Source organism: Sceloporus undulatus, chromosome 8, assembly GCF_019175285.1.
Source record: "Sceloporus undulatus isolate JIND9_A2432 ecotype Alabama chromosome 8, SceUnd_v1.1, whole genome shotgun sequence".
Taxonomy (NCBI): domain Eukaryota; kingdom Metazoa; phylum Chordata; class Lepidosauria; order Squamata; family Phrynosomatidae; genus Sceloporus; species Sceloporus undulatus.
Window position 1 is genome coordinate 4,600,573 of NC_056529.1, and position 19,669 is coordinate 4,620,241.

A 19,669-nucleotide genomic window follows, 5' to 3' on the forward strand; every position below is an offset into this window, starting at 1 on the left:
TATATATATATATATATATATATATATATATATATATATATATATATATAGTGTCTGACTCTTTTATAATGGGGCATCATATAAATACCCACAGCCCACCACTTATTTTCTTGTCCTTAAATGTGCATTGCTATACAATGCAAGCATTGGTAGCAGAAAGTTCTTAGGTGGGAGTTTATTGGCAGCGGAGGAATTGTTAAGCCATGAATGCCCATTACTCCATGGACCCTTTTGCATACAGGAGAGCTGGAACCAGGGACGTAGCCAAGGGGGGGGATCTTGGGGTCCGGACCCCCCCCCTTCCATTAGAAAAATGAATGGTGTGTGCTACTGCACCGCTGCACCCAAGCCCCATTATAATGGTGGCACTTAGTCTGGACCCCCCCCCTTCCTAAAATCTTAGCTACGTCCCTGCTGGAACCGAAGTGAATGTGACACAAAAGGCTGAGTGTGTTTTCTAGACAAACAGGAACCATTTCCTTATTGCAATGCTACCTCTAATCCACATACACTCCAGCATTTCATAGATGAAAACTGGGACATGTGTGGCCAAATAGATTACGACTTTGGAGACCAAGGTTCGGTTCCCAGCTCAGCCATGAAACCCATTGGGTGAGCTTGGCCAAGTCACACACTTTCAGCCTCAGAGGATGGCAATGGCAAACCTCCTTTGAACAAATCTTGCCAGGAAAACCCCATGATAGGTTCAAGTCAGAAACAACTTGAAGGCCTACAACCCACACACACAAGTTGAAGTTGACAACAACAAAAATAGCACTAGGGATTTAGCTCAAGGAAACGAAAATGCACATGCATAGAAATATACTGGGGGAGATGCCATGGCAGGAAGCAAAAACACCATTGCGCATTTGCAAACATCCTATATACAGTCTGTTCCCTCAAAACTGGTGATCTGACTGGGAAGACTGGAAACCAAACCAGTGAAAGATGGGGAAGTCTGGAAAAGTCAGAGGGAAGAACTGGGGTTTTCTTTTGTAACATCTTAACCACGTTACAATATATATATATATGGTGATCTTGAAACCTTGCCTGTTGTGTTGTGCATATTTACTTGGCCCTAATTTATGGCCTGCGCATGGATTTGGGAAAGTACAGTTAATCTTTTGAGGCTGCTGGTGCCACTTTTCCTGAGTCGCTCTTTCAAACCAAAGCTCGGAATTGAACCCTGGTCTCCAGAGTCATAGTCCAACGCTCAAACCATGCTGGCTCTCAGTTTGCAGCATAGGGAGGAATAATTATAAATCTCAGAGAGAACTCTGGTTCTTCACGAAATGACAAACCTTAGTGTTCAGTAGGACGTTGCCATAGTAGTTAAAGTGGGATCAGAGTGCTATCATTGTGTCTTGTGGAAGGGCCCCAAGGAATAGAGTTAGTAGGATACAGCTCTGTAAAGGCCCCGCCATTAGCTCTCTGTTGACAAGGTGGCAGTTGTGTTGTTTTTAGTCACAACAATTTGATTGTTGTCCAAGACCTCAGTGTTGTTTTCACTGGGTGGGCCATGGCACATAGGCAAAAGCTGATCATCTGATATTGAGGCTGCCCTCCTTCCCCACCTCCCCAGAACTTCTATTTTGATGTCAAGCTCATGAACCTGTGCATGCATGTGCAAAGATCTTCAAACACGATGACCTTTTAAAGTCAACCGAGCTGAATATACTGACAGCCACATCAGCGTGGGTGTCGTAAGATGTGGTTCACAGATACATTGGTGTAGGAGGAAACTAATGGAGCGCGACAGTTTTCTTGCCCATCAAGAGTAGAATCTCCCGGTGCAAGGTTTTGCCAAATAACTGCATTCTCGAAGGCCAGGCATCGGTTTCTTAAAAGGGATGAAATAAGCACGTTGCTGGCAAATGGTCATTTCTTGGAAGAAAACTCCAGCTGCATGGCTCAGGAGTCATCTTATTACCAGATCTGGGCTGTTAGAAAGAGTGTGCCATTGTGCAAGTCTAAGGAGAAACCGCTTAAGGTAACCACTTAGGCATCATCCATTTTTAAAAACACAAAAAGAGGAAACGAATCTCTCCAAACAATAAAAACAAAAGGAGCACTGCTTTGCATGACATTCTCATGTGCTAATTTATATGTACAGGGCAAGGCTAAAAATAATTGTTACAGCTTTGAGAGATATACAAATCCCTGGAGTGGAACCTAGGTGAACCATGTGTCAATTTGCATGAAATTCTCATGTGCTGATTTATAGGTACAAGGGCCAAACTAAAAGTCATTGTTACCGCTTTTAGAGAAATTGAAATAACAGACCATGCAGAACTCTCCCCCAGCACCAGATTTCAAAGGAGATGATTTTCTTCCTATCAACTGTCTTCACTGTCCAGGTTTCACAACCATACATAGTAATGGGAAATGCTATGGCCTGGATGATCCCCACTTTGGTATGTAAGAGAGATCTTGTAGCACCTTTGAGACCAACTGTAAGAAAGAAGTGGGCAGCATGAACTTTTGTAGACTTAAGTCAACCTCCTCGGATGCATTTGATATTTATTGATGTATCTTTATACTTGAGGGTCTTAAATGGTATAGTGGGCTTCAGCCTTGGAGCGATCTTCTCCATGCAAAGCGCTGCTTCCCAACTCAAACTCCAACCCTTTCTAGGTAGTGCTAGATCACCGCAGCCCATCACTGCTCCCCGTGACACATCCACTATGCCCACCATGTATTTGGCAGCATTTGTTCTCTATCTCTCTTGCCAAAATTGGTGCACATGTGCCAAATAGGTCACCTGGTCATGCTGCATCTATTAAAGAATGCTGTTGTCTTCTGCTCTCTTTGTTCCACAGGGTCAGCAGAAAAGTCAGCGCATATGAAGAAGCCAAGGAGCATCAAGTAAACAAGCAAACGGCTCCTCCATGACGGGTGTGAAGTGTGTGGGCGATCTGTTCTCATTCTCGTCTTCTGCCCGTTGTTTTGGCCAGAGGCTTCACAACCTGGAGGCAACGGTGAGGAACGGAGACAACCTCAAAGACAAGAGCAAAGGACTGAGCCGATCATCGCTGCATTTATTTGTGGATGCAAACAGGATGAGGTTAGCCTGTCTTCTTCTTCAGGACGACAGAGAAGTTGACTTTTTCTGGAACAACTCATTTTCACCTTCAAATTGCTTACACATCATTTGGTTTAATTTTGTGCAAAGAGAGAAGAGGAAAAAACTTTCTTCTAAAAAAAACCCCAAACCCAGATATATGGTTTTAAAACTCTGCTGTGTCAAAGTTCCAGTTCATCTAGTAAGACAATAGTTTGCAACAATTTGCAAGGATTAAAGCCTTTTTTTGCCTCTGGCTACAGCATGCCATACCACAACTTCCATCGTCCCTAGCCAAAAGTGTGGTACAAGCAGTGGTCATTCCATTATAGTTCAGGGGCAGGTTTCATGGGGTCCTGAAGATGCAGTTGGAACACGACTTCCATCATTTTTTACCCACTGGCTATGCTGGCTAGGTATTATGGGAGCTACCACATCCAGAAGGTCAAATGCTGCCATGCAGCATCAATTGCTTTCAAATCTAAACTGGGCATAGTCTCATACCCGCCACATGCAATTTTTGGATACCGTTGACTGTGCTTCTTCAGAGAAAACTTTAAAAATCCATACATCTGGCAACAGATTCGCTTTATTTGAAGCAAAGGAAGTATTACTGGCTTCCTCTTTTTCTTACTTTCTTTGAGTCGATAGCACTAACTGCCTTATTGCCCATTTCCTGAAAGCAACCGACGGTTAGGGCAGCAAGCAGGGGGCAGAGAGAGACGTTTACTCCTAAACTTCAAATCCAGGATGAGGATTTCATACAGGTGTCCCTGGAATACTCTTTTATGGTGTCTTTCATGGCTCACAGAAAAGAAACTACAGTGGGACCTTGTTATCCGCTGAGGTTTCATTTCAGGATCCCCCGTGGATAACAAAATCCATGGATGCTCAAGTCCCATTCAATATAATGGCAGAGCAAAATGGTGTCCCTTATATTAAATGGAAAAATCAAGGTTTGCTATTTGGAATCTATACTCAAAATCCTTGGATAAGAAGGACCACACAATGCAATGTAAAGAGTTCCTCCGACAGTCACCCATCCCTGCATCCAGTCACTGTGCCTACAAACAGGGCTGGGGAATAGGAGTAAGGAATAAAGGAGTAAGAGGTTTTTACAGGAGTAGGGTTAGGAGTAACACTAAGGAAAAAAATCTTACTCCAGATTAGGGCAAGGAGTAACTCCAAAATCACCACTACTCCCCAGCCCTGCCTAAGAGGCACTAATAGACATCTTCTATATAAAATACTAAACAATTACTAAAAAAAGCAAAACAATAACTAAAGAAATTCCAAAGCTCGCGCACTATTTCACAGCCTTCAAGTTGGTTTAATGAAAGTATTCTCCTAACGGGTCTCCCTCTATGTCTTATGGCCCAAATGTCTGCCTTTGTTTTTAAAACCATTTCTATGCTATTTCCTTTGTGTTTCAGATGCTATTATGCTTCGCTCTCCCTTTTCACGTTTGATTTCATTCTCACTTGCATTTGCGATTTTTATACGCCACTTTGGAATGACGTTTCGTTTAAGTGTGATGCCCAAGTGAACGCCAATTATAATAATGAGGTTTGACGGGCAGATTGCAATTTAAAAAAAAAAAAGCAGAACTTCTGGCACTCTTCAAGCCTCTCTGTGTAAACTCATTTCATTGTCATTTGCGTCTTCGACGGCTACGGAGATTTCCATGATAGGAAAGGAGGGAAGCCTCCGTGCTCCAACTTCACAGAAACGCTAATTTAAAACAGAGCTTGCAGCAGAAGGGCACCTGCAGGTATGGCCAAGGGATTAAACTAATCTAAGAGAATGAAGGATTAGCTGTGGCCGAAGATCTGCAAGAGAGGCTGTCAAAGCATGTCATGTCTCCCCTTCCCTCCCTTGCAGTGACTCAGCTGGGAAGCCCAAAGCATCGGTACTAACAGTCCCTTGCCAACATACTCTCATCTCCCAAAGGATGTGCTGAAACCCCAACTCAGAAGGTTTAAACTCTGCTGTGTAACATGATGAGCAAATAAACAGATGAGTGCACGGACCACGTACTGCTTTAACATTAACCCTCTAGTTATCTGTAATCTATTGCTAAGAGCCTGACTAAAGGTTCTGCAGAAGGCCCAGACCTAGGAATCCAGGTTCCTGTCGAAAATCTGGAGCAAGTCCATAGGAGGGCAACCAAAATGGTACAAGGTCTGGAAACCATGCTCCATGAGGTGCACCCTAGAGAGCTGGATATGTAAGAGAAGGTTAAGAGGTGACATGATCGCCCTGTTTAAATATTTGAAAGGATGTCATATTAAAGACAGAGCAAGCTTGTTTTCTGTGGGTGCCAGAGACTGAGGAGCTTATCACAAGGGAGGGAAGCGCCTGCATCCCAGGATTAAATCTCATGAATATCCTGCAAGAGTGGGATTGTTTTCGATGTTGCACAACATCGCCATTATCCCAGCATTAACCCATGAATAAAGCAGCCAGATTGTGCCTGAAAATAAAAAGTGGCATGACTGGATCGCTTCATTGATGCCTTAATGCTGTGACAATGGCGAATGTGCTCAACGTCATTCGAAAACAATCCTGCTCTTGTGGGATATTAATGGATTTAATACCCATTTATTCATGGGATGCGGGTGCTTCCATGTGATAAACTCCTAGGATACAGAGCAATGGACTCATACTATAGGCAAAGTGTAAGTCAGCTTACAAAGATGCAAGTGACCAACGGGATTCCAGCCACTAAACGAAAACTAAAACCAGAGTGCAGCTCATACAAACACGTTAGCATCTCAGAAAGCGTTCCCCACCCTCACCACAGTTGCCCACCCTTACTATAAATGAACTGACCATATGTTAAACCAAGGCCATATGGTTTTGTCTAGTCTCACCATTTGTTAATCCAACCCGTATCAGTTTTGCAACATGAAAGGCATCTGCCAGTTTATTGAACTATCATTTCCTTCCTGTCAACACAAATGTTGAAGATGTTTTACAGCTAGCATTAAGCCCAGGTCACAATACAATGTGACTTTGCTATCCACTGGAGGTTTGGTTCTAGGAGCCCTCATGGATACCAAATTCCATGGATGCTCAAGTCCCATTATATACAATGGCAGAGTAAAATGGCAAAATGCAGTCAAGAACATCAGACAAGTCCTTATCATAAGGATTTCCCTGATGTCCTTCCTTGCATTCTGGCTTTTTTGTGGGACAGCAAACAACGCACACACATGCAAAAAGTGTGCATTCAGCAGAATAGTAGCTGGTGCCAGCCAGACAACAGTCACCAGCTCACAAGAGCCTTTTGGCCATGACGCTTGCGGTTTGCGTCCCAGTTCCTTCCACCCACCTGCCCCCAAGCCACCTGCTTTCGCATGGTGACTTTGACTTGTCGCAACTGAAGTGGTGACAAAAAAAAAAAGCCTCCTGTGAATGAGGACTCCTTTATAACTAGCCAACACCTGTTTTTGCTGCACTGCCAGTCTGTTAAAAACCTTCTTTTTTAAAAAACAAACCTTGCTGCAAAGGAGGTCACAGTGGGCCAGTTAAAGAAACAAGCAAAAAAAGCACCCAAGCATTTTTGTAGCTTGATCCGGAAAGCAGCTGAGCTGCCATGTGTGGCTGCTTGGCCAATGTCCTGAAACCGCTGTTCCCAGGCAGGGATGTGGTTTTTGCTGTTCAGACTACGTTTAGCCTAAGGTTCAGCCCAGCATTTTAAGGCAGGGCTCGGCTCAGAGCCCGGGACATTCCGAAAAGCATTCCACTAATGTTTCCTTGGGAGAAGGAAGTCCCCGGCACAGGAGTAAAGTAAGGCCAAAGGCCGCATGAGAATCTCTTCGGACGTGCCTTACAAACCGTAGGGCCAGGACCAGGAGTCCCCTCCACAGAGCTCAGTTTGGACAGCATGATTTGGATTTTATTACTGTATATACTCATGTACAAGTCTAGAAATTTAGGTTAAAAATTGACCCCCCAAAAAACCTTAGTTGATTTATAAAAATAAGCAAATAAACAGGGGTGTGGAGCCATGACAGGGAGTGCAGCCCTCCAAGTGCCACCAATGAGGGCAATGCACCCCTCAGTCCCTTGCAGTTGTTTGCTGTCATTTTACTAGATTGTGGAGACTGATACAGAACACAGACAAAAGTATAGACGTGCAACAGAACAAAATTCTCCGGCACGACAACCCCAGCTGCTCTCAAAATCAATGGGCAAATCGCAATGAACTGTGTATATTTGCAGCTGACCTAGTTTTCATGTATGAATCCAAAGCTAGTCATTGATGTTTTTTGCCATGAGTCTGCCAGAAAACAGAAACCCTGAAGGCAGCAGCAGCTTGGATATGGGCTCAGCCACAAAGCAAATCTCTCTGCTTGCTCCTTGTTCAAGATCCTTGCTGAGCCAAGGAATGAAACAACTGAACTATAGCTTACATGCCCTCTCCTGTCAATAAAAAGTACGGCAACTCACACTCCACCCCATCTGTTTCATTGGGTTGAGAATAATCCTGTCTTCCTAGAGATAGACAAGACATAGCAGCTTCTATATAAACACCATTGTGTTCATATAGGAGCCATTGTGGTGTAGTAGTTTGAGCATTGGCCTATGACTCTGGAGACCAGGGTTCGAATCCCTGCTTGGCCAAGGGAACCCACCTTGGGCAAGTCACACTCTCGGCCTCAGAGGAAGGCAATGGCAAACCTCCTCTGAACAAATCTTGCCAAGAAAACCCCATGATAGGGTCACCTTAGGATTGCCATAAGCTGGAAATGACTGGAAAGCACACAACTTATAAAACACAATGAAAAGATGAATAAACAGAAGTATCGATTTAGAAGTAGATAGAGCACTTAATTAAAATTTAGACAAAGCAAGTGAAAATCATAATTTTGAATATACAATGTACTTTTTTATTGTTAGTCAAGAGTATAATGAAAGTAATGAGAGGTCTAATGTTTTAAATGTAGTTTTAAAACACACGCTGTGTAAAATGTAAGGTTGGAAACCTGTATGGCAACTTCTGCTTCCATCATGATCACTTTCCCTCTTCAGCTACAAATGTGGATTAGCACCATCTGCAACTAAGCATATGGCATTAAACTGACTTTCAATTATCTGTGTGCTATTTGGTTTATCACATCTCTTGCTCGATTGTGTTACTGTTTTCCCCACAAACAGAGAACCAATGGAAACTGGTAAAGTGTTGTTTAAAGAACAGTGAGCAGGAAGATCATTTCCAACGCAGCGTTTCAGGATCAGCTTTTCTTCTTCCCCATTCAAAATGAAGTTACTGTAAAAAGAGAATTCAATGCCAAGTCCAATAATCTTTTTCTTGATACAATGGAAATGTATGTATTTGTCCCAGTCCAAAGGCACCAAAAGAAAAACAGCAAGAAGCCAATTGTTTGAAACACAATGTGATTCAAAATCCACATTTACCTGCTCCAACTGTCTGCATCCAAAAGAAATAAAGGGCATGTGGAAACTGATTGCTGCATAGTTGTAAAATGTCTGTTTCCACACTCTTGTGGCACTTAGGAAATATTTGGGTTAGGTACTCCTGGAGGAAAGTGAGGTTTCTTATACGTAGCCTCTGTTTCGAGGCTGTTTCCATGGTCTCCATTGTTCAAAAGTTCCTGGTCTTGCCTCTTGCGTTTGTTAACCAAGTGATTTGCCGCCTCACTCCACTTCCCCTCTGGGAGGCCAAGCGTCCTTAAACAGGCAATAGCTGCTGCTTGTTCTGCTAACTTTTTGGACTTTTCCCTGTAAAGAATCAACACAGAAACTTAAGTGTTCTATTAAATACAGTTTACCAAGTTGTCCGAACTCTAAACTATGTTTCAAGTTAACTACAGCAATTATGATTTGACTATGGCTTGGTTCAACAAGTCATAAAACTGATGTTAATCTAAAATGGAAGCAGGTCCTTCTGAACCTTAAGAGGAAAAGTGGGAGAATACCAACTTGAGGATTGCTAGGACTTGTTCCCAGAAGGTTAAATTATGGTTCAGTACTACATGTGAACCAGTCAAAGCATACAAAGTGTTTTAAAGAGTAGGAAACAAATGAAAATGTTAACTATGATCCTTCTTTGTCTTCCCACTCCATTCCAGATTAAACTGTTACCCAGACATGGGTGACTACAGATGTGATGCCCCTATCTATGCCTCAGATCTATTTGGGGAAACAAAAACACTTACCATAAGGTTGATCTATACTTTTGTTCTGCTACTGTGACAATAGAGCAGAAGAGTCTATCTCGTGGTCTTTCAATCTAAAAGAGAAAGAGCTCATTTGATGCAGACTTTATAAAATGAAACACAGATGATCCAAAAGATGGTTCTGTTGAAGTACAACATCCCAGAAACTGACATAGTACTGAGACTCCCAGGTACCAGATGAAAACATCCTATGCTGGAGCAACCACCAGCTCCCTTAAGGCACCCTTCTCACATTAATTCAACATGTGTACTGCAGCCTTTAGTTTAAAATGCCAAATCTGGCTCATCAAGAGCAGTGGCATTTTAACTCAATGCTGAAAGCAAATGCCAGCAATACCATTCTATGGCCAGAAGCCAAAGACTCTCACAGCTGGTTCTGCATATCCAAAGGGACTTGAATTCTTGTTTCTTGAACAGTTGCCCCACAATAACACATGGCACACTTTTGCTGGAAATAAGGAGAATTTCAAATGCAGTTTGTGATGTGACATGGCTGGGCCTGCTATTGGGGTGTCCCTAATGTATCTCTGGAACATAGCCTAATATTCCACACTGCCCAAAAAACCCACAAAAAACTATGAATGCCAGCCATGAAAGCCTTCGATTTCACATACTACAAACTGTGTGAAATTAAGACAAAGCTCCTTCACAGATGTCTCAATATGTGTTTCTACAGCAAAGGGATAGCCATTCTTTCTCTATGAGGGGACAGTTTTTTACTGGTACAGCCCCTTGCTTTGCACGTGACATATTCCTTCACAGAAGAAGTCTCCATGAGGCAAGATGCTAAGTTGTCTGTTTCACGCAAATACTTTAACCAGAATGCATACTACCTGGGATGCTAACTTGTGTGTGAATGTGTGAATCAGCCTAAAACTGCCATCCTAAATACACTTTCATGGGGGTGTGCCCCGCTGAATTCCACAGGGACTATTTCTGAATAGGCATTGCAAGACAGCTCTGTGTCCTTTAAGTGTAGTATTTACTGAAGAACAGAGACACTTACCGTTTCGTAAACTGGTTGAGGGAGCTTTTCTTTCCTGCACCATTCCAAAAGACACATTTTGGGTGTAATCTGTGGGGGATATTCTCGCCTGAGGAGAAAAACAAGAATGATGACTATAGAACACTTTGTTGTGGTGCCTTCAAGTCGTTTCTGACTTATGGTAACCCAAAGGCAAACCTATCACAGGGTTTTCTTTGCAGAATTTGCTCAGATGAGGTTTGCCCTTGCCTTCCCCTGAAGCTGAGAGTGTGGGACTTGACCAAGATCATCCAGTGGGTTTTCATGGTCAAGTAGGCATTCAAACCTTGGCCTTTCAATGTCAGAGTGTCAGTGTGTTTAACAAAATATACTTACAATCCAAGGGGAAGAGTTGCCTCCCACCCGCCATGAACAGAAGGCATTTGCTACCAAAAGAAACAACAATAGGAATTTCTTTTGCTTACTTATCAAATCTAACTGCCACTTTAATCACATCTGTGTCTTCTATTTGGTCATCTACATCTTGGTCCGTGGCTTCTAGCAAACTGTTTTTGCCTTCCAAAAGAGCTGTTGTTTCCTCATAGAAATGGCACATCTCAAAGACTTCACTAATATAGAATTGAATAAAAAATTCAAAGACACAAAACATTTAAGTTAACGCTAGCAACACCCTCTCTAACTGAAGACCTGGAAATATAGAAGAAAACAGTGGTTTTAAAGGCAAATCCATGGATGGCAACTGCGCAGTTGGGGCAATGGATTGTATGTAGTTCTGACCTCAAAGACCTGTTGAGATGGTAACTCTCTATTGGATGCAATACATGAGCTGATCACAGGGAGGCAGCCAAAACCACTTCTAGACTCAGAATAGTCAGACATGCTTATATTAAAATTTGAGACTGAACTGTCTTTTAATTAGCTGGTAAATTAAAATGGTACTGAAGGATTTCAAGGAGAGCCTGCAATGAAACCCCTCAATATCATCTTAACTGACATCTCAGACGGAATGGAGGCCAGTGACTCTAATATCATTTTTTCCCTGTATGATTTTTAACATCTTTGCCTGTTGAAGAAGTCTGTGAACTTTCAAAAGCTTGCATGATGTATTAACAGGGTAAGTTAGTCATGACTAAGTGAATACCATTGATTTAAATGGCAACCAAATGTAAATCACTGAGGTCACACTGCTATATCCACTTACCCTGGAATCAGTGAACTTACTTCTAAGTATATAGACAGGATTGTGCTTTTGTGCCAGATCCAACCCCCCTTGGAACTCAAGTATGGCTTTTAATAATAGAAAAAGGCAACTAAACACACAGTTCTCAAGATGTAAAGAGATCTTGTAGTACCTTTGAGACTAAGCGAAAGAAAGAAGTTGGCAGCATGAGCTTTCGTAGACCTAAGTCTACTTCCTCAGATGCGTTGGTTCTCAAAAGAAACTCAATTTTTATACTTTTTATTTGCTGAAAGGCAAGTTTAACTTGCAGTTCACCAAACAAAATCTCTTTTTATCACGCAACACAAACATTCAAATGTATGTCTTCCCTTTCCAAACTTTCATAAAACTTTAACTGAAGTTCTAGTGTGCTCATATGTATTGAATATTTAAACTTAAATAAGAAAACATAACGCCTTTGCCCTTTTCTCTGGCACATTACACTGGTGATTTTTATCAAGGGACACATAGACTCTTACCAGATTTCCTGCATGGACTGTGCTGCATGTAGCTTCTTTCCTTGTGCATTTTCTAACTGTTCCCTTAACATCTGGCACAAACAGTACTTTGTGTTGGTGTAGTGGTTATCGTATCTCACTGCCTGATTAAAAATGAGACAAAAAACAGATGCTGCTCACTCTTAGGGAGGATACCCAAAGTTTGCTTCTTTAAATGTGTAGCAACAAGAGAATCAAACACCTATCAGAATTATGTCAGGAGTAGACATAATGCTGCCCATGTGCTATATGTGGCCCTTGAAGCCCACATCAGTCCTCCAAAGCCACCCAACTCCTTTTAAATAAATTGGGGAGGGGGAATCAACACTAGTTTGGGGCAATTTTTGCCCCAAATCATGCAGAGAGAGCCCTAAACACTTGAAAACGCATGAAAATAACCCCCAACTCCATACATACAGACATATTAAAAATCATGATTCATACAACCAAATCCATACATATTTAATATATTCCTGCATGACGTCCTTCAAGAGACATGGACCTTCCTTCCTGAAGATAGAGGGGTTCCACATTGCAGCACGGGCAATCATCACCGACGAAGCTCCTGTTGCCTTCCTGAAGGCCTCTATGTCAGAATATTCTTTAATGAAGTCATGAGATCCTCCACTGAAATAAAAATAGCATTGTTCTCATCAGCACTGGTAAAGCAAAACAGTAGCAGCTGCCCTGGTTTAGTCCTTGCCTTTCCACAAGACTAAGAAAACCTGAGTTGTACAAATGAGAGGATGCAAGAGTAATGAGTAAGACAGCATCCTTCAACTTCCTATTATTTGAAGTGTTTGATCACAGTAGGTTAGTTTAGTTTTCAATAGTGGGTACACTCAGTCCTGGATGATGCAGTGATGACATTTTTCCTACACAAACTCCTCAGATGTCTGTGTCTACTTTGTTTTTCTTTGATTTACTCTCCATTACTAGATACAGATGAAAGAAGCTATCTCATCCCACTTACTTGGCTATTACTGGAATAGAGACTGCTTCAGAAATAGCTTTGATCAAATCGCAGTGGACAGGATGTTGAGGCCTCTCTTCTTTCTTCCTTTGCATGGGAGGGAACAAGAGTAAATAAACAGATCAAAGATTTCCACAGAGAAAATTCATCTTAGCAGACAAAATAGCATGCTAGCCAGGGTCATCAAACGCCAAACTCCTTTGCAAGAGGAAAAGACAGAATTTCTCTATCCATACAGACCAGGCGGAGGGAAGTGTAGTCCACACAAAGCCCTCCAAAGTGCCCTTGGGAAACAATGAAGCTCTCCAGACCTTGGCACTTATGTAGAACTGATGGAGACAAATGACTAGTTTACCTTCCATGAACTGCAATAGCAGCAACTCCAGTATGTTCTATCTTCTTGACCAAGCTGATTGTTTCTTCTTTCTTAAAAGGGAAGACAAAATGGGAAAGTTTAATACTTCTGTTCAACATGCATAGCTCTTGCTCTATGATCTGGCCCTAGACACAATGGCAGTTGGGGACTGGGAAAGGCAGTCAGCCTCAATTTGCATCCGCATGTTGAGTATACTATTTGAAGAGGTACATATCTGTGTAATCCAAAGCCATGATATCACTGCTCTCTTGCAGAAGAGGCCTATAAAGAGGAGAGTCTGCCTACATCCCCATAGTCAGAGCAGAGTGATTAAAATAGTACTGAGACTCCTGGAGATTTGGGTCCCAACTCCAAGCTATCTCATGATGTATATGCAAATATTCCAAAACCCTTCTGGTTTCCAAAAGCATTTTGGTTAAGGGAGACTTAACCTGTATACAATAAAGACAGCCAGGAATTTTCCACAACCTCATATTCCTCTTGAAGCTGTTAATAACAGTTTCCCAAGAGATCAGAGGCAAATGATATTGTGGTTTACTGCTTTAAGCCAACCTTCCCATGTTCACAGAACAGCAGAAACATTCTCACATGTGTTGCCTCTTCTGTATGTTGTAGTGGCTCGTGTGAATAGATTGTTTGCTTTAACTGTTATTTTAAGAGTTTGGATGACTTCAAATTCCAAAGGTTAACAATATTTATTTTTTATTTCCATTTTTTTAAAAATCATGATTGAATTTCATTGCTCTAGACCAGTGATGGCGAACCTATGGCACGCGTGCCAGAGGTGGCACTCAGAGCCCTCTATGTGGGCACATGTGCTATCGCCCCAGTACAGAGTTTGCCAGAGTTTGTTACTAGAAAGCCAGAGCGACATGGCACTTTGCAATAAGTAAATGGGTTTTGGGTTGCGGTTTGGGCACTTGGCCTCTAAAAGGTTCACCATCACTGCTCTAGACAACTAGGATAACAATGTGTATTGGCCTGTTTCTGCTCGAATGCAACAGCGGTGAACAATTAGTATTTCCTAGCCAAAGTACTGTACACATTTGTTCTGAGATCAGCTATTTCAAATACCACAATATGTTCGCACCGTTGGCAGGATTCGGATTTTGCAGGTCACTGGCTTACAAATTCCTTTGACAAGAGTAGTCAGAATCTAAAGAAAGAAAGACAAATACTTTTTCAGTCTAGTACAATCTAGAAATATTGGACAAGTCTTGCTCAGCCCTCCTTGCCACTTAAGATGAGTGTTGCTCTTTCTACTATTCAGTTTTTCTCTCAGTAAGAAAGAAGGAGTTACTAAAGCACTAAAAGGTTTCCTATGGCTTCATCTTATGAATGCTTCACTGTCGGTTCAAATTGCTGGACAATCATCATATGGAAGTCTCCAAAAATTAAGATTTCTGACAGAAACTGGGGAACATCTAATAAAATCTACTGAAGAAAATGGGGTCACATCTCAAAATGCTCAGGAGATGGTTGTTTTGTTACTTAAAACCAATGCATTTTGGCCTTGCCTGCTCTAAAGGTTTTCAGGGGTTATGTAGAATCGAAGTTCGAAACGTCCTGGATCAGTTACAACTGCTGTTGTAAAGTATGGCAAACAAACTGTTTACCTGAAATCAAAACAGTTATGTACTTTTGATACAATTCAACCTGCAGATTTCAGGAGTGTCTATTTTAACTGTCCATCTGCCCTCCCCAAGCTAATTCTTTGTTAGTCATGTCACAAAACTATAGAAGAACAAAATAAAAAATCAAAATAGAAATTACTTACAGATTCTATTTTTTCAGGATCAGACAGCAGTGCCGCTCCCATACCTCCCTAAGAAAATGCACACAAATACACATTCATTATCTGAGCGGCACACAAAGCATCAAAAGCCGCTACTCTATAAACATCTAGCAGCGTAACAACAGCCCAAAGGAAGTATTAATGCATCCCAAATTGTAGAGGAGAATCATCCTTCCTTCCATGGAATGAATACTACTCTTACTGTACCATCAGCTATTGATATGAGGTCCAGTTCAAAGAGATGTACAGTCATCTGACTCAGACAGCTTTTTTGCTCAAGGTAATAGAAGTGCTCTAAAGGTTTCTTGTCTCCTTAATAGAAAAGCTAAAAACATAAATTATTTGCTATGTATGACATCTTGTTCTCTCTTCTGGAAAGTTCAAATCAGCTTATACAGAGCACCCATTGTCCAGAACACATATTTAATCTCAGTCAGCCTCAAGATCTGTTTCTTTGATATGTGTCTAAAAAATAAAACAAAGCCCAAAGCTCTTCAAAGCATAACCTCATGTCATGCTTTAAAAAAAAAAAGGTCTCATGTGACGTGCCATCAAGATGTTTTGTATTTGGAGGAAGTAAAGAAGAAATGGCAACAATAGAAATGATGTGTATGGAATGAAATGTCAACCAATTCAAGGACTCTATACAACAGGAATTGGCACAGTACAGTCCTCCAGATGATGCCGGACTGCAACTGCAGCTAGTACCATTCCTCACTATAAAGCCAAATGGATGATCTCTGAAGAAATAAAGGACAAAATTTAACCTACCTTAGTGGAATATTCTTTGGGGCATCCCATGTTGACGTCAATGCCAGCCACATCGTTCTCTCTGAAATAAAGAAAAGCACAAATATGAAGAACACAGGGCCAGAGTGGTGGGCATGTTAAGTTATTCTTTTCAAAGGTTCATAACAATCTTTGAAACTGATCGAGGGATGCAGTACAGCCACTATAATCTGCTTTGGTCAGATCTCACCTGGAATACTGGGTCAAGCTCCAGAGAGTAGACCTACAGGGCTTATGGTTGGGGATATTTGAGGATCCAAGCAGTACATAATTCAATAGACAATAAACCACTCTAAGTGGCAGGTGATAAGTAACAGATAAATTCAAGGAATACAACTCTTGCTTGCTAATGTTTTGCTTGACCAACCTACAATGCTGGTATCAGAGGTTATCAGTTTTGCTCCTGATTATTTTTTATCAATTTACTTGGCAAGACTGTGCTTACTGCTAAAGGTTATGCTAAGCCAATTTTCAGCAGGCCCCAAAGAAGGAGGAGGAGGAGGAGAAGAAGGTGGCTAGACACACTTACACAAGTCTGGCTACAGCCAAGGCCCTCTCAGCATCTGCTGTCCCCTGAAAAGAGCAAGAAGAAAAAGGTGTCAACAAAACGCTCTTATATTTTCTTTTCCAACTTTACCCCTCACTTCTTTAGCCTTTGAGCTACCATGCAGACGGATGAATACAAAGTATAATCTAAATACAAACACAGGAGCACTGATAGAGAGTTATAGTAAATAAATAACTATGGCAAACCTCAACATGAATGGAGAAACATAAGCAAATGGGAAACAGTACCTTGTAATATCAGAATAACTGTGATCTTAACTAAACATTATTTTTAAAAACTGCTTTCCTTAATTCATTCTCTTACTGCGTAAACATTTAAACTTTGCCAAAATAACAAGACTTGCACCAGACAAGCCTTCAAACAGAAGGCAGTACTCCAACATCGGTCCAAGCAGAGATCCTCTGTAAGGTAGGACATATGGCCTCTCTACTTCTACACGAATGAAGCTGCAAGCGGATCTACTAGATCTGGCTTTAGCAGACTCCCTCATACCAACTGTGCCGAGTACAGCTCCTGTTGGCTTGGTAGGAAGTATGTAGTACCTAGTGGCTTCTTACCATCTGAAAGACAACACGGTCTTTTTCCTTTTCACAGGTCCTAAACACAACTCTCTCATTGGGAGCAACGAAGTCCACAGTTCCAAGCACTTCTGCAGGACAGAGAAGTAAAGCAGAAAAGCATTAAGTTAAACGTGTTAACAAGGATAATTTCAGTTCTAAGGTTTAATTTAAAAAAGGATTGCTGACAGCTATTTAAATAAAGCATTGATGTTTTATTTTTCATTTTTTCCAGTTCAATTTGTTGAGCATAGTATTGTTAGATTAATACGATGGTGCTTTTTGGCACAATTAGATTTCACAAAGGATAATTTGAACAATCTATGGTAATTAATCTTGAATAGCTTGAAATCCCAGTGAATTTCAACTTCCAGGGATAGGAAAGAGACATTACTACATTGGTTTATTTCAATGTATAGGTTTTGTTTTTGTTTTTTTAAATAACAATAACAACATTTATTTATGTCTCGCTTTTTTCTAAAAATTGGGACACAAAGCAGCTTACAAATTTTTAAAAACATATTAACTCAAAAACAAATTTCTTCTCAGTTATAGTTATACACCAAGCATCTGGCCTCAGGACTTCAGGGTTTTCAAATCAGGGCCTCTAGTAGAATATTAAGACAGCCAATGTGGTGCAATGGTTTAAGTGTTGGACTAGGACTTTGGGAAACTAAGGTTGAACCTCCACTCGGCCATAGAAACCCACTGGGCAAGTGACACTCTCTCAGCCTCAAAGAAAGGCAAAGGCAACCCCCCTCTGAATAAATCCTGCCAAGAAAAACCTGTGATAGGTAGGCCTTAGGGTCACCATAAGTCAGAAATGATTTGAAGGCACACAACAACTGTAGAACACTTATTACTTTTAAAGGAATTCAAAAATTTCAACAGCATGGTGAAGATTGGATATAGCAACCTAATCCTAAACATTTAATTGACCTAATTAATTCAAAAGACAATAAACCACTCTAAGTGTCAGGTGATATATTGTGGCCAGGATCCAGTGTGGGACATCTGCTGTTAAAACTGCTTCTCTTAGAGTAATTGGGAGCGGAAATCTCTCCGACCCAAAAGCCTGTTCAGGAGGGGCTGAGAAAACCCAACTACTTCACCTGATTTGTTATTCAAACGATTAAGTAAGTAAGCAGATACTCGCCATTTACAATCCTCTTGCACTGAAGCATCTTTATGTCAATCAGTTCCTTAAAGAACAAGAATCAAGAGTTAAAACAATTAAGCTGGAGTGAGTCTCAGACCAAAGTGCCATAAGTGGAGAACCTGCGGCCGTCCAGCTGTTGTTGGGTTTCCAGTTATCATTAATCCCTGGAATTAATTAGTTCCATTAATTAGCCTGGCTAGTGATGAGGGTCTAAGGAGTAGGAGCATACCAACATCTCAAAGGCCACAGGTCCTTAACCCTGATCTACATAAAAGAGATCAAATAGTGAACACATTTGCCTCAACCCAGGGATATATGCCACAATATTATACTGACCTAGGATCCCATTGTTGTGGCTCTGTGCCTTCAAACTGAGCAACCCCAACCCTAGTCGGGTTGTTTTCAGCCACCAAAACCAGTTCTGGCGCAAAGGAAAACGTTCTACCTCGCAGTAGACGATGTCGGCCCCGTAATCCAGAGCCAGCAGCCTCATTGGAAGAGTCCCCACCCGCACCATGGGAGCCAGTATGGCCTTGTTTCGGAAGCAGAGCGAAGTCGTGTTCACCGTCATCTGCTTTGCGTCTGGAACGACAACGGAAGAATGAGGACTAAAACGTAATTTGAATTCTTGAACGAAAACCCCTCAATTATTGCAATTCTCGTGATAATGGCAACACAAAGGCCTGGGGTTCAGGCGCAGTGCTAAAACCTGGTTGCAGAGCTCAATGGTGGTTTGTTTCTACGTCCTCCTAAAGCTGCCTGACCCAACTGCTGTTGTCCTCCACACTTGCGGCTTTGACTTTGGCGGATCTGATTATTTATGGCTTTGATTAATATGTCCTCTTTAGGAATCTCTGAATCTCCTCCAGCGCGACTCTATGGTCAACTTGGGAGGACCTAGAGACTGGTAGAGAGAAGGCTTGTCTAGGCATTTGCAGCTCCTCCTGAGCAACTCTATGGTCAATGTCTGGCAGATGTTGACCATAGAGTTGCCCTGGAGGACCTAGAGATTCCTAGAGAGGCTTGTCTAGGCATTTGTAGCTCCTCCAGCGCTAGTCTATGGCCAATGCTTGGCAGATGTTGACCATAGAGTTGCCCTGGAGGACCCACAGATTCCTAGAGAGGTGTTCTCTCCAGGACCAGTGTCTTTTATCTGCGATCCTTCCACTTTCACAGAACCATAGAGTTGGAGGAGACCTCAAGGGCCATCCAGCCCAACTTCTTGCCAGGCAGGAACTCAAAACCAAAGCACTTCCGACTGGTGATAAAGACCTCCTTCTCCGCCAAGCCGGGGCTCCACGCTTTGCCTCTTTTAGTTCCAGGCTCTCCTGCGCATGCGCGCTGGCCTCAGTGTCGTGACGTCGCCACGCCACGCAGGTTTCAACCAATGGTAGAGCGGCAGCGAGAGAGAGAAGGAGGCTGAGAAATATAATATAGCGGCGTTTCAGAGGTTTTGGACTTCATCTCCCAGACGCCTCAGCCAT

At 41.9% G+C, this 19,669-nt stretch overlaps 1 protein-coding gene and 1 long non-coding RNA gene across 7 annotated transcripts in view; one reads left to right on the plus strand and one right to left on the minus strand.

Moving 5' to 3' along the window:
• LOC121937499 overlaps positions 1 to 3,287 on the plus strand; it is an 18,074-nt gene extending 14,787 nt beyond the window's left edge. For both annotated transcript variants that reach the window (XR_006105153.1, XR_006105152.1), the window contains one exon: positions 2,820 to 3,287. This is a non-coding gene — a long non-coding RNA (uncharacterized LOC121937499). The remainder of the gene's footprint in view (positions 1 to 2,819) is intronic.
• A 4,646-nt stretch (positions 3,288 to 7,933) lies between these two features.
• Positions 7,934 to 19,644, minus strand: DUS2 (dihydrouridine synthase 2). Of its 5 annotated transcripts, none has more exons than XM_042438072.1 (15): positions 19,458 to 19,644; positions 18,522 to 18,767; positions 17,027 to 17,118; positions 16,431 to 16,474; positions 15,884 to 15,944; positions 15,095 to 15,142; positions 14,408 to 14,473; positions 13,297 to 13,367; positions 12,942 to 13,028; positions 12,427 to 12,595; positions 11,951 to 12,072; positions 10,717 to 10,860; positions 10,274 to 10,361; positions 9,247 to 9,320; positions 7,934 to 8,809 (listed from the first exon to the last, which is right to left on the minus strand). In XM_042438072.1, exons 2-15 carry the CDS (start codon positions 18,754 to 18,756, stop codon positions 8,581 to 8,583), a joined length of 1,530 nt encoding a protein of 509 aa, XP_042294006.1. In that variant the 5' UTR covers positions 18,757 to 18,767; positions 19,458 to 19,644; the 3' UTR covers positions 7,934 to 8,580. The 5 variants fall into 5 exon arrangements, with proteins under 5 accessions (XP_042294006.1, XP_042294007.1, XP_042294008.1 ...); XM_042438073.1 differs by lacking the exon at positions 19,458 to 19,644 and adding an exon at positions 18,183 to 18,228 and having other exon boundaries at positions 18,631 to 19,063; XM_042438074.1 differs by lacking the exon at positions 19,458 to 19,644 and adding an exon at positions 18,183 to 18,228 and having other exon boundaries at positions 18,522 to 18,641.
• Between the last annotated feature and the right edge of the window lie 25 nt (positions 19,645 to 19,669).